The 14,220-nt window shown below is 47.3% G+C and overlaps 1 protein-coding gene across 7 annotated transcripts in view; it reads right to left on the bottom strand.

Moving 5' to 3' along the window:
* The window catches only part of POLE (DNA polymerase epsilon, catalytic subunit), a 51,979-nt gene that overhangs the window by 17,963 nt on the left and 19,796 nt on the right, over positions 1-14,220 (bottom strand). For all 7 annotated transcript variants that reach the window (XM_077875106.1, XM_077875108.1, XM_077875111.1 and 4 more), the window contains exons 21-31: positions 13,675-13,823; positions 12,351-12,443; positions 12,007-12,151; positions 9,580-9,737; positions 9,055-9,250; positions 7,616-7,830; positions 4,441-4,543; positions 3,903-3,983; positions 3,700-3,822; positions 647-859; positions 163-372 (exon numbers count right to left, since the gene is read on the bottom strand). In XM_077875106.1, the coding sequence (XP_077731232.1) occupies positions 163-372; positions 647-859; positions 3,700-3,822; positions 3,903-3,983; positions 4,441-4,543; positions 7,616-7,830; positions 9,055-9,250; positions 9,580-9,737; positions 12,007-12,151; positions 12,351-12,443; positions 13,675-13,823 (1,686 nt within the window). The remainder of the gene's footprint in view (positions 1-162; positions 373-646; positions 860-3,699; positions 3,823-3,902; positions 3,984-4,440; positions 4,544-7,615; positions 7,831-9,054; positions 9,251-9,579; positions 9,738-12,006; positions 12,152-12,350; positions 12,444-13,674; positions 13,824-14,220) is intronic.

The raw sequence follows: 14,220 nt of genomic DNA, 5'->3' as shown, positions 1-14,220 counted from the left end.
GGCACCAGCCCCAATCACCGGGGCACCAAAGCAGAGGCCTGCCCTTTCCCTGCCAGACCACAGGAGGGTCTCCAGGATCATGAGCTTGCCAGACACCCTTTCCCACTGGCTGTGTTGCTGCCCTTGGAGGCATCCCACTTGTCAATGGATAGCGGTCCACACCTGCACAATCTGCCATGGAAGGTCCAAGATGCTGCGGGCGGTCCTTCGCAGGAAGCCCCCCAACCCAGTGGCAGGCCTTTCTCGGATGGCCCCAGGCAGAGGTTCGCCCTCTGCCACCTCCACACACCGCCTCTTCTTGCAAGCCAGGCGCTGCCGGGCCTGCAGCTGCCACTTCTTCTTATGGAACCGGAGCCAAACCAGCCACTCTTCCTAGGACAGATGGCAGAACAGGTCAGGAAGAGGACACAATGAAGACAGCGAATCAGAAACAGCCTTTTTCAGCAATCACATGACCTAGCTTCCAAGCCCGGCTGTCTCTTATAAGGACTAAACCTCTCTTACTGGCCACCTCAGAGATCAAGACCCATCCTGGGGCCCCCAAGCTACTTAAGACTCCATAGGAGACAGTCTGCCACAGCTCAGGCCTTGCTGGTGTCCCTGCTGCCTCCTTCCACTGGCCCCTCCAGGCTCCAAGGCTTATCACCTGGGTGGTTCCAAGGGCTGGAGGCTGCCCCAAGATTTCCTGCCAGGGCACCGTCAGCTCCAGGTCGTGTGACTCCTCCTGGCTCTCCCAGAGGACACGCTTCCTCTTAGTGGCAATAGGAACGGCCAAGTGCAATGGCTTCATGAGGCCAAAATCTTCCATATCAGGAGCACCCAGGCTTTGGGTGCCTTCTGGAACCTGGGCCATGCCCACCTGCAAAGACCCAAAGGAGACTTAAAATGCTACCATCCCTCAGATAATTCCACCTCTAGAAATAAACCATATGGGTATCAATTGAATGGGATAAAATAATTGTACACAAAGATGGGTAGTCATTGACCAATCTATTTCTAATTTCTAATAGTGAAGAGGTTAAACAAAATGTCACTCAAACACCACAACTGTGAAGCACACATTTACATTTTTCCATGTTTCCTCCAAGACTCTCTCCTTCTTGTAAGAAACTATTGCAAAGGATGGGTACCTTCTTTCTGCATCCCAGCCCCCAGCACAGCATCTGTCACTTCCCATGTGTTCTGTTCTTCTACTCCAAGCCTACAAACCTGCTCCCCTCCCTTGGGCTGGGGTGTTCTAGAGTCCCATAGCGTGCAGCCCCACTGCAACCTGTGCTCTTCCCACTCAATGACGTGTTTTTGAGATAGACCCCTACAGATAATATAGATACGGTCCATTCCAAAGAGCTAAGGAGCCTCTTCCTCTTTTCTTATTCTCTGAAATAATCTGTTTAAGAACTTTGGTAAAAATTCCTATGGGCAGCCCAGGTGGCTCAGTGGTTTAGCATCACCTTCAGCCCAGGGCCTGATCCTGGAGACCCGGGATCGAGTCCCATGTCGGGCTCCCTGCATGGAGCTTGCTTCTCCCTCTGCATCTGTCTCTCTTTCTCTCTCTCTCTCTCTCCCTGTGTCTCTCATGAATAAATAAAATCTTAAAAAAAAAAAATCCTATGAAAAATCATTTGGTTTGTTTCCTTTCACTTGTGATTCAATGTCTTAATGGCTTAAGTTCTAGTCTGGTTTTCAGTTCAGTTTGAATAATTCAGTCCTTTCCATCTAAGCTTCCACCCACATGGTTAGTGGGGAAAGGTAATTCCTAACGTTGTTTTAGGGTTTACTGTGTCTACAATTGTGTCTGTTTTCATTAAAATAAAACTCAAAGATTCATCTACCTTGACAAAGATTTGTCCATTTTCTAAGCCTTTTCGAAGATTGTTTGGGTTTTACTGTCATTTTCCTCATTCCTGTTCTTGCTTTCATACCTTCTGTCTTTCTACCTCCACAGCTCACTCTGCTGTTCTCTGACTTATTGGAAGCTGAATTTCCTACTTGCTTTCCTTTCCTAATATCTACCTGTGCAGATACAATGTACACATAGGTGCTCTTCAGCTGCATACCACAAATTTTGATAGGATTAGTACTTTCATTAAGTGTTTCTAGTTCCCATTATGATTTCTTTCCGTGAGTTATTTACAATTTTTTTTAAATTTCCAAACAAAATGGTCTGCATATGAACTATTTAGAATCTGTTGCAATCTACTTTTTGTTATTATTATACAGATGTCATTTTTGGTATGCACATGGTCATTGTTGTACATAGTTCTTTTTTTTTAATTTTATTAACTTATTTGAGAGAGAGAGAGAAAGAGAACACAAGAAAGGGGGAGAGAGAGCATGAGCAGGGGGAGCAGCAGAGGGAGAGGGAGAAGAATCCCCACTGAGCAGGGAGCCCAATGTGGGGCTCGACCTCAGGACCCTGAGATCGTGATCTGAGCCAAAGGCAGACACGTCACTGACTGAGCTATGCAGGCGCCCCTAATGCACGTTCTTGACAAGAATGTGTGTATTTCCTGATCACTGAGTGCAAGCCAGTATTTATTCACTGAATCTGTGAATCTGGTTAGTTACTAAACATAGTTGGTCAACTATGTCACTCCAACCTTATGTATTCTTGTTTTGGTTTGCTAGATCTTTCATTTGAAAGGGATTTGTTAAAATCTCCCAAATTTGACTGGATGTCAATTATTTCTTCTAATCAGGTAAATATTTACATTATGTAATTCAAAATTTAAATTGGGTTTAATTTAAGAATTACAGTTTCTAAAGAAAAAAAAAAAGAATTACAGTTTCTGGTAAACTGTGGACTTTCAGTACTATTTAATAATCATCCTAACCCTACGAATACCTTTTGGCTTAAGGATCATTTTGCTGGCATTAATACAGCCACACTACCTTTGTTTAGGCTAGTATTGACTGATAGTGTACTTTCCATCCTTTTCATCTTTCTCCCCTCGCCTCCTAGGGATAGCTCTTATAATTAAAATAAAATTAGGTTTCAAAATTCCCACCTGAGAATCTGTTTTGCAGGTAAGTTTGTATACTGCTCTGGTTTAAAGTTCACTTTTCTAGGGACAAAAAGTCAGTAATGAAAAAAAATAATAATAAAGTTCACTTTTCATTTTCAGCACCTGAGAATTTTCTTTTGGCTTTTCTAGTTTTAGCTAAGCCCTTCAGTATTTTCTAGGGTTTCTACAGGGTTTTATTTTGTAATTTAGAAAACTGAAGTCTCGGGGATCCCTGGGTGGCTCAGCGGTTTAGCGCCTGCCTTTGGCCCAGGGCGCGATCCTGGAGTCCCGGGATCGAGTCCCGCATCGGGCTCCCGGCATGGAGCCTACTTCTCCCTCCTCCTGTGTCTCTGCCTCTCTCTCTCTCTCTCTATGTCTATCATAAATAAATAAAATAAATCTTTAAAAAAATTTTTTTTTAAAAAAAACTGAAGTCTCTGGCACAGTAATTCACAGAGTCCCTGAGACCAATTACCACCCTATTCACAGAGAAGAAAACAGTCTTTCTCCCTAACAGAAGATCCAGTATGTCCTACCCCAGAAGATCCCCAGAGGGAAATAGAGTCGACTGTCAGGCACACATTTCTACAAAGAAAAGAAACACTCTAGACACTTGAATGGGAGCATTCAAACAGCAGCAGCAGGAGGCCGCACAGGGGCCATAATGGCGGCTCTGCTGTCCCAGGCCCACTACCTGTCTCCTGCCCTCGAGGACAAAGAGCTCGCTGATCTTCTTCTGCTTGCAGACATCATTCTTCTCCAAAAGTTTCTTGTGCAGCCAGTCAGGGTGCTTGACGCGTGGTACTGGGTTCTTTACCTGCACAAAAGTGACACTGATCATTTGTCTGCATGGCTTTTGAGCCGCACAAGACGCCGTCCACACTGGCAAGGCCTCACCTGCTGCAAAGCTGCAGGGATCGTGATGATCTTCTGTATGGCACTCCCTAGCCGCTCAATGTAGTACTCCCAATCCAAAATCTGGGGGTCCGGGAGAGAGACAACAACAGCGTATAGGAGAAGAGGCAGCAGTAGCAGTAGCAGCAGCAGCAGCAGCAGCGCTTTGCTCCACTCTAGGCCAAGTGCTGCTCTGAATGCTTCCTGTGTTGTACTTATTAACCCACCTTGAAATTGTGGGATGAAACGTACTTACTTTATAGAGAAGGAAACTAAGGCAGAGCACCTAGATGACTCCCAGGATCCCAGACTTAGCAAATGGCTGAAGAAGCACAAGAACCCTGCACCAGAATCCAAGCCATCCCCAGTGCTGGGTTGCCTTAAAGCAGAACCACCTCCTCACCCGTTGTGTCACCCGTTGTGTATGAGAAATGAGGATGTCAAGAATGAAGACTCCAGACAAAATGCTGACCCAAATCAGGGATACTCTGCTGTTGACTCTTCCTCCTAAACTTTTCAGAGTAACAAAGCCAGCACTCACCGTGCGAATATCAAAGTCTTGGAGGGAAGAACTCTTAAGCCATTTCCGGAGAAAGTGCTTCCTCACCATGGGCTCTGCCTGGAAAATGGCAAGCGGGATGGCCCTGGGTGAAGAGAGGCACGAAAGTCAGGAACACAGGAATCTCCCCGATTCCAGTCACAGCACTCACCAGCATACGTGTAATTCACATGGAAATAAGGGATCATAACCTAGTTTGTAACCCGTGCTTTTACTTAATGACATCACTTTGTATAAAGTACAGCTAACATCTAATATTTATCATATTAATAATTACATAATGTTCCACTGTATTAAAGTATCATGGGTTAATTAATGCAGAATCCCAACTGGTGGCCATTTGGTCTGTGTTGTTTGGCCACTGTTAGAGCTATTGACAAATGTTCTTACGTAACTCACATATTTACGTGTGTACATACAATCAGACATTTCTTTTTTTATTATTATTATTTATTTATTCATGAGAGACAAAGAGAGAGAGGCAGAGACATAGGCAGAGGGAGAAGCAGGCTCCCTACAGGGAACCCAACGTGGGACTCTATCCCAGGATCCTGGGATGAGGACCTGAGCCAAAGGCAGATGCTCAACCACTGAGCCACCCAGGTGTCCCTTCAGCTCAGGTCTTGATATCATGGTTGTGCGTTCAAGCCCCAATCGGGCTCCACTCTGGGCATGAAGCTTACTTTATTTCTTTTATTTTTTAAAGATTTTATTTATTTATTCATGAGAGACACACAGAGAGAGACAGAGACATAGGCAGAGGGAGAAGCAGGCTCATTGCAGGGAACCTGATACAGGACCCCAGGATCACAACCTGAGCTGAAGGCACTCAATCACTGAGCCTCCCAGGTGCCCCACAATTAGACACTTCTAAAACGTTACTCAGTAAGATACAGGCAGAGTCCACGTGCTTCTGGAAAGAATAAGCCAGCTTTCGTGTCACTAGCAAAACAACAGAGCAACTGTCAATACCCCTTCCTTTCAATGGAGGAAATATTTGTTACTGTGAATGTTCTAAACAAAGAAACTTAAAACACAACAAACACCTGTGCACACATCACCTAGTCCTATCAACCTTCATGGCCTGCCATTTTTACTTCACATATGAGAAAATAAATATAAGGATGAAGTTCTGTGCAGCTCTCCAGACCGACCTCATATATAGAGACAAATGTGATCGCCATTTTAGTGTTTACCAATCCCATGAATACTTCTATATTACTCCTGTCCATATGTTCCTGAAACAAGAACTTCATGTCTGTAAATTTTATACAGATGTTATTGGTACAATGTAATTCATGTGCCACCTGGCAGCACACCATGTAGCTGTGATTCAATCATTCCAATGCCTTCATAGCATTTCACTGCATTAAAAAAAACACACTTGTCCATTTTCTGGTTGAGGGATACTATGGCATTCCCAACATTTACTCTTCAACACAATGTAAACACACAGGGGCAATTATTCAGGGCACATCCCCAGGCATGCTCAATTGTGAGGGGAATCAGGCATCATCTACCTCACTACACACTGCTGGCTTCGCTCTGAAGTAACTGTCACCCACACTCCTGTCCACATGCATGACAACTGCTACCATCACACTCTTCCTTTCCAACCAATAGATGCTTCCAAAATCTGCACTTCCTGATTACTCTGAGTTTAAACATCTTTCCGTGTACTGACCATCATATTCGTCACTTGTCAGTTGCCTGCTCATATCTGTTGCCTGCTTTTTATGATGTCTTTTTCTTATTGACAGATAGGACTTCTTTATTTTACTCTGTACAAAACCTTTTTTAGACTTATACCAAATTCCTTCTCTTTTTGTTAGAACTCTGAGGATTTCTTTTTAAAGAAATATTTGCTGTTTATTTCATTCATTTGCTTTTCTCCCCCAACCTTCCTAGCATAGGCAAGAACAGTGATTATCAATGTTTGTAGCTTTATCAGTTGTCTACTGTTGTATTACAAACCATTCCAAACTCAATGAATTGAAACAATAACCTTTTTTCGGCTTACGAGTCTGTAACTGAGGTAGTCCTGCGTGAGGTCACTCACGTAGCTGCAATGGCCTCCCCTCCAAGTGTGGCAGTTGGTGCTGTCACCTGGACCTCCCTCTGCATAGGACCTCTCAGCCCCCAGCAGGCCAATCAGGCAGCAAGAGGGCAAGAGCAGAACCACAAGGCCTCCTGCAACCAGCGGTCATGTCTGCCATGTTGCATTGGCCACAGTGAGTCACAGGGCTGCTCAGAGAACAAGAAAAGGAAGGCACACCCCTTTGTGGAAGGAGCAATAAGGCCCTGTTACAAAGGGTCACAGAAGCACAGCTCTGGCCATCTTTGAAACATTTTCTCTTGTTGGTACTTAGTACTTGTCCCCCCAACCCCACCTGCCCTCCCCCGGGCCATCTGTGCACTTTTCTCAAGGCCTGTCCACAGAATCACTTCTAACCCTTGAATTCCTGGTGGGAAGCCCTACCACAGACACACAATGACGGGCAGGAATAAGACCTATCATTCTAGGAGCCCATTCTAGGAGCCTTCAATGCACTGTTTTCTATTTTGTTCATGTGGGCCCTGCACAATTCAAGCAACCTGATGAGCAAGGGAGTGACAAGAGAACCACCTGCTGACTCCGAAACTTCTGTAGTCGAGAGTGGAAGATGCTGTCTGATGGAATCCTTTGCTATTATTCTGGACATGTTTCAGAAGCTGGAGGACACTTCCGTCTGTCAGTAGAGATGGCTAAGGGATACAGCACTGGCAGTACAACAGAGCCTCGGATGCTGGAGCATTCTGTGCAGCTCACCACTGAGACCTTTCCAGCCAGGGTGGCAACAGCCTCCTCGAGGATGTGAGAGATCCAAGGCCCTGCCCTAGACTTCAACTGAACCCTGTGATGGTGCCCATAGTAGCTGACCCCCTAACCACCCCCACACTTCTATGCCTGAGGGTACTCTCAGTCTGGCCTTGCTAAGAACCCAGGTTCTGCAGGGGCCCAAGGCCCAGTCCCCTCACCTCCTCTAACATCTAACCATCCTTTTTCAAGGAAACTCACTTCACTATGAAGGTACAGAAGTTCCATAACAGACTCAGGCTTCCAAACTGAGCATCCAAGACATGAAGCAATCCCTTCCTCAACCTCAAAAACTCTTACCTCTCTGTGACCGGAGAGCCCTCGGGCTTCCGAGAGATGATGTAACGGCAGCTCAGCCCTGCATCCTTCACCATCTGATCTCCCAGGAACTCAGCCAGGCGCTTGGCTGTGCTGATAGACGTGGACTTCTGCTCCCCATAATCTTCCAGCTTCCGAGACATGGAGCGATTCTCAGAGATCAGCTCAAACAGCTCAGAATCGGGCATGTTAGCTGCCTGAAGAGAGAGGCAACAGGTACAACATCACACAGAAGGGAAGGAGTGCTACCCCAGGCTCACTGACAACATTCCTCCCAGAGTCATCTGACCTTTTCCAGCCAGATGAGCTGGAGGCAGAAGTATACCAGGGCTGTCTCCCACCAGCGAACAGCAACACTTACAAATCCTTACACAAACCCTTAACTGCCACACCATTAAACTATGTAGAAGATGTTAACAACTGGGTTACTGATACCAGAGCTGCAAAAGAGAGAGACAGAACTGGTGATTTTTCTCCTAAAAGGAAAAGAAAAACAGGGAAAGGAGGAGCTACTATGCCAGTTGGAGAGCCATGGACCCATTGAGGGGTAGAAGCACTCCTCACCAATGAGGAGTCAGAGGCCGAGAGCAAACAGCTCTACTGCTCCTGCGTGCACACACCCCTGACCTCCCAGCTCCACTGCTCCCACATGCAAGCACTGCCTTCTCTGTCCAGCTGCTCCTGTGTACATGTACCCCTGGTCTTCTGCCCCCAACATTCTGTAATATTTGCCTGGATCCTGTGTTGTGTGTTTTTCTCTCTTGGCACTTACTCTCATTTATGGCCAACCCTCAGAACAAGACAACATGCCAAGCTACAGGAGCCCACAAAACAAAGGAAGACAGAAAAATGTTCCAGAATATTCCAGGATACTTTTCATTTAGAAAGCCTCCTCTTAGCAAACAATGCAAGCAAGGAAGGAAAATCATGTGTACAGAGATGCTGAAGGCAACATTACCGCAGTGGAAACCAGAAGCCTATCTGATCCCCAGCAACAGTGGATAGTTATGGGAGTTAAGTAATGTGAACTTGATGAAATACAGACTAATGATTAACAAAGAGGGAAGAAAAAATTCTGTGAGATGTTTCTAAAGGGAAGCCAGCACCATTGTTTACACTGTAGAAACTACATACCCATTTACAGAGTCTACAAAGATTTAGAAAATCAAAGAAGTTGATGGGATCACTGGTAAATTTATCTCTCACAACTGATCTTTCTGTGCCATTTATTTCCTTCACAGAATTCTGTCCCTGGACACAGGGTTCCTGCTGACAGGGATCCTGAGAGGCACCAGAACTAGGGCAGTCCTAGGGTTTTGTCAGGGTTAGCCCTGATCCCCTGGCTCTCCAGGAGCCCAGGGAACACAGCACCCCTCTGCCCACAGGACCCTCGCAGCCAGGGAAGGAGGGGGTGGCCTCACCTTACTGTACAGCACGTCCAGCCAGTAGTCAGCCACCTTGGCAACAGAGCCATACACTTCTTCTAAGGTGCTGCCCTTGAGGAAAGCCTCGAACACTGAGGACTGGAAGATCTTAATCAGCTGCAGCTCCCCTCGGCGTTTGATCTCGAAGCCCTTCAGCTCAGCCAGGGAACCGTCCTCGTTGAAGACAGCATATCTGGAATCCCCCCGGCGAGCACGGCAGTGAATGGGAGCCTGGGATGCTGGCTCCGTGTCCTGGCCCTCTGTCTGACCCTCCCCCTCCAGCATCTACCAGGCAGCAAACATCTTGCCACCTGAGGCTTGTAAGGGCCTACAGTCTGTACAACCAGAATCTAACAGGTAGAGAGCAAGAGCTGGTGGTATTCATGTTACTACCTTTTCAAATTGAATCAAAAAGGTAAAAAACCAGCACTATTCCCATCTGGCCTCCTGGTCTACTTCCTGGATGGGTTGTTCAATCATCCATTCATTTTCTTCCCAAACACAAGCCTTTGAGATTCCTACCTCTTCTTCAGTTTCTTGCCTTCTTCCTTGGAGGCTGGAAGGATCATGGCAAGGTAGGGTCCGTCAACCTCGAAAAAGATGCTGTTCTCTGAACGGGTGACATAGGTGAGTGAGGATGGTTCAGTCAGCTCCTGGTACTGATCATTGGTGAAGCCTTCCTGCAAACCAAGAGGAAGGTGGCTGCCTCACTCCCAACCATCCTGGAAGTGACAGGTGCCCTCTGAAGACTGGCTGGACCAGCAAACTGTACAGCAGACACCACTCAGCCAGAAAAAGAGGTTAAGTTCTGACACATGTTAGACGTCAATGAACTAAAATGCATTCTGCGAAATCCAGAAGCTTTTATGACTTGCTTCACTCACAGGACATTCTAGAAAAGATAGAATTATTGCACAACGAACACAATGGGTAGCCAAGGTCTGGGGATGGGGAGAGGGGCTGATGATAAAGGAGCAGCACTCGGGAGCCTCCGGGTGATAGAACCGTCCTGTGTTGCTTTGTGGTGGTAGAAACATGACTCTCCATGTAGGTCAAAAACCACAGAACTGCACTCTGTAAAGAGTGAATCTTACCAGAAGCAAATGAAAAAATATTCAACTAGGACATGGGGTAGACCTTAGAGGGACTGCAGACTGGAAGACACTAGCTGACCACATTATATACAGAATCCCGCTAAAGGGCCGACTGAAGTCACTCTTGCAAACCCTGTTTTGACAGGGTAGTACAAACCAAAGAGAAAAACAACTACACACACAAACACTGTGCTGTAGCCAGTAAGTTTACACACGTGATGGCACAATCCTGAAGCCACTTTACACACACACACACACACACACACACACACTAAGCAAATAAACATACCAAGAAAGTGAGGGACAGGCTTTTCACTATAAGAGAAAGAATGAGGAAAGGGGACCAGCTAGGGGCTGGACAGATCAATGCAGACTCACGTTCTGTATTTTATAGTGTACATGCAGACAAACAAATCCAGATGCATGTGTGGGTGAGGCGGGTCTCAGGCATACACATCTCTCCTAGCTTGATTCACTGAGAGCAACTAGAAGCAGTAACACCCAGTAACAACAAGCACCTGCACCTGACCTTGGTTTCCAATAAAAGGGACCTGGCTCCTTAGAGAAATGGCTGATTCCAGGGCTGGGACTAAGAAAACTCAAGATGAGGCTGGAGCATCTTACAGGACCAGGAAGTAAGAAAGTGCAATTTAAAAAAACAAAACAAAACAAAAGAAAAAATCCACACTTGAACTCCAACCACAGAACAGAGGCATGTGTCAAGAATATGTAGGCAAATGTGAAGGAGGAACAAGCAGAGTCACAAACATACCAGAATAGGACGAGGAAATCACTAAGCAGGGTTAAGTGGGAAGGAAAGGTGATAATGCTTCCTTACACAAGGATTCCAATTAATAAATGTACCAGGAATGCGGGAAAGAGAGCTGCCAGAGGGGAAAGCCACCACAGAATCACCGACAGATACTCAAACGAAGGAAAATTAGAGAGATACAGGACAACTGTAGAGTCGCAAGTATCTCCTCCAGTGTTCATTCAAGGCTCCGCTGGTCTCTACACACGGCCAGACTCTCTGATGCTCGTCCCCCAGAGTGTGGGCTCCTTGACTTACCCCTGCAGGGAGAAGGTGAGCAGAACAGTGGGTGGGACAGGGGGAGGCCACCAGGCAGGAGCTGACCTAGAAGTGACCAGAAGTGCAGAGGGACAGAGACACAGGCAGAGGGAGAAGCAGGCTCCCCGCAAGGAGCCTGATGGGGACTCAATCCCAGGACCCCAGGATCACACCCTGAGCCCAATGTAGATGCTCAACCGCTGAGCCACCCAGGCATCCCGTAATGACCTCATTCTAATGACAAGAAAGAACACACAGATCCAAAAGGGACACCTTCAACAAACACCTAGCAGGATTCCTTGAAGACAGGGAATGGCCAGCCTGGAAGGGACAGAGGAGACAGGACAAGCACACCAGTGTGGAGCCCTGGTGAAACAGGGAAATCCAAATAAAGACTCAAGCTTGGTCAGTGTTGTGTCAACATAAGTTCCTTAGTTCTGATAACAGTTTACAGATGTTAACGTGAGAGGAAGCTGGCTAAAAGATATATGCAAATCTCTGTTCTATTTTCATGACTTTTCTGTAAGTCTACAAGTATTTTAAAATAAGTTAAAAGTAAAACAGTCTGACACTGTGCTAGACGAGAAAACTTAAGAGCACAGCATTTTCTATACAGATCCCCGGGCTACAGAAAAGCCGAATGGCACAGGTAGGGTAGTCTGATGCTTGGAGAGGGAATACACACACCTGAGAGCCAATGCAGTCCCCCTCCCAAATCTCCATCAGAGTGAGGATGCTAGGAACCCAGGCCCAGATGGCAGGTCCTCCCTGGAGACCCAGGCTCACCTTCACCATGATGTTCAACATGGCCCCAGGGTAGGAAATGGTCACCTTGGGCTTTTTCACACTGGTTGTCTTGATGACAAAGTTTTCAGGAAAGCTGTTGGGCAGGACGCACCATATTCCGTCTGTGTCCAGCTCCAAGGGTCTCCTTCAGAGAAACAGAGAAGCAAGGCCATATGAATACTGGACCATGGCCTCCTCCATGTAGGGAGAAACCCAGCATGAAGGCCCTACCTGGCTGGAGACCCATGAAACACAACACCCACCTGCTCACTCCCTATTCCCACTCCTCACCCTTCCTTTCTAGGCTGTTCACTCACAGCAGCTGACCAGAGCACAGCACTCACCCGATCTGCTCAATCAGCTCCCGTGCCTGGGTGATGATGTTAGCCCCTGTGAAGCAGACAATGCCTGCCATCTCCATGGAGTACCAGCGAGCCCTGAGGAAGAGAGTCACAGCCTTGCGGGGGAGGAGGGCTCCCCTCAAAGGGTCATTAGAGGGCAAGAGAAGGACACCTAGCAGGGGCTGTCTGAAGCAGGGCAGGAGAACCACAGAAGCACTCACCTCTGTGCTTCCTTCAGGGTGCAGAGCTGGAAGATATAGCAGGCTGCCACAGCACCAGCCCAGAGGTTGTGTGTCCCCATGAGCCCTCTCACCATCCCCAGCACCATCTCCTGCCTTCCCCATCTCCCAGACACCATGCTCATCCTCTGACTTCTCAAGGAAAACACAAGCTCGCAACAGCCTCAGCTTCCCGCTAGATCTGCCTCACTGCCCCCAAACCAAGTCTCATCTAGAGGTGTCAGGTGACCCAAGGTCCACCCCTCCTGCCCCTGGGGCCTCCACTCTTGCCCTGTTTCTCGCCCCTCCTTCTGTCATTAAAAAGCAAAAAAAATAGGGACGCCTGGGAAGCACAGACAGTTAAGCATTCAACTCTTGGTTTTGGCTCAGGTCATGGGATCAAGGCGTGTGTTGGGCTCCACGCTCTGTGAGGAGTCTGCTTGGGATTCTCCCTCCTTCTGCTCCTACCCCCTGTCCTGTACACATGTGAGCACGTGCTCTCTCTCTAGAATAAATCTTAAAAAAAAAAAAAAAAAAAAAAAAAAAAAAAAAAAAAACCACAACAAAAAATAAAACAACTTTCCCTCAAACCTAATCCCCAGTGCCCCATATTTTTCCTTCTCCAGAGCCACCATGCTGACCCTCCTCATGACCCCTACCACAGTGGCCAGGCCTCCACAACCCCCACCCCCCCTTCCCCCAAGGTCCTTGCCCACCATTCAGGTCCCACCTGGTCCCAAGTCCATCAGAAACAGTCCACCTTGGCTCTAAGGCCCCCCCATTCCTGGCCATCCTGACTCCTTGAATGGCCTCACACCCCTCATTAGTCACGCTGTGCTGCTCAGGGACTGCCTGGAGCCTCGCCACAGCCTCCAAGTGATGACTTTCACTAAGTCAAATAAATATACTGGAATCTACCAAATCACCATCTCTAGCCCAAGACCTGGAGACAACATGCCTGTAGTATGCATCTCCTGGCACCCCACACAGTGGGGCCGTACCCCAGCCCCCCGCCCTAGCCAGATCTCTCCCACCTCCCTCAGAATGAAGCCCACAGGCACCAACTCTCCTGGCTCTCCCTTGACTCATGCCCTCAGGCAGGAGCCTACCCTCTGCGCATGACGTAGCCATAGAAGGAGTTGAGGATGCACTTGTGCGCCAGCTGCAGGGAGTCATACAGGACCTCCATGTTCTTGCAGCGCTTCACTTCGGCCGCATCACCCACCTCCATGGCTGCAGAGAGTTTCTTCTTCCACACCTGAAAACAACAAAAACACTGATGGCCTCCCAGCTTCTTCAGCTCACATTTCACACAAAGGCCCAAAAGTTTAATAGCTTGAAAATTTCAAATCTATAGAAAACTTCAAAAATCAACCGAACTGAAGACAATAGATAATTCCAAAAAACCACTGCTGACCCTCAGCATTTACTCTATCCCTTTCCTTTCACAGGCACAGCCAGTGCAAAGGTGTAGACATCATGACCTGACCCCCCCTAAAGACTCCAGCACACAATTTGTAAGAATAAAGACATTTTATACAACCACCACACTATTGCTGCACCTGAAAAATTTAACAAGGGTATGGTACCAACATGTCCCTCCCAGGTCTGCACAACCTACAATCCTGCAGCCAGGCCGGAACCACACACTTGGC

The sequence above is a fragment of the Canis aureus genome, chromosome 27, assembly GCF_053574225.1.
Source record: "Canis aureus isolate CA01 chromosome 27, VMU_Caureus_v.1.0, whole genome shotgun sequence".
Taxonomy (NCBI): Eukaryota; Metazoa; Chordata; class Mammalia; order Carnivora; family Canidae; genus Canis; species Canis aureus.
Note: the sequence above shows the minus strand (reverse complement) of the source record. Positions and strands in the feature narration are given on the sequence as shown.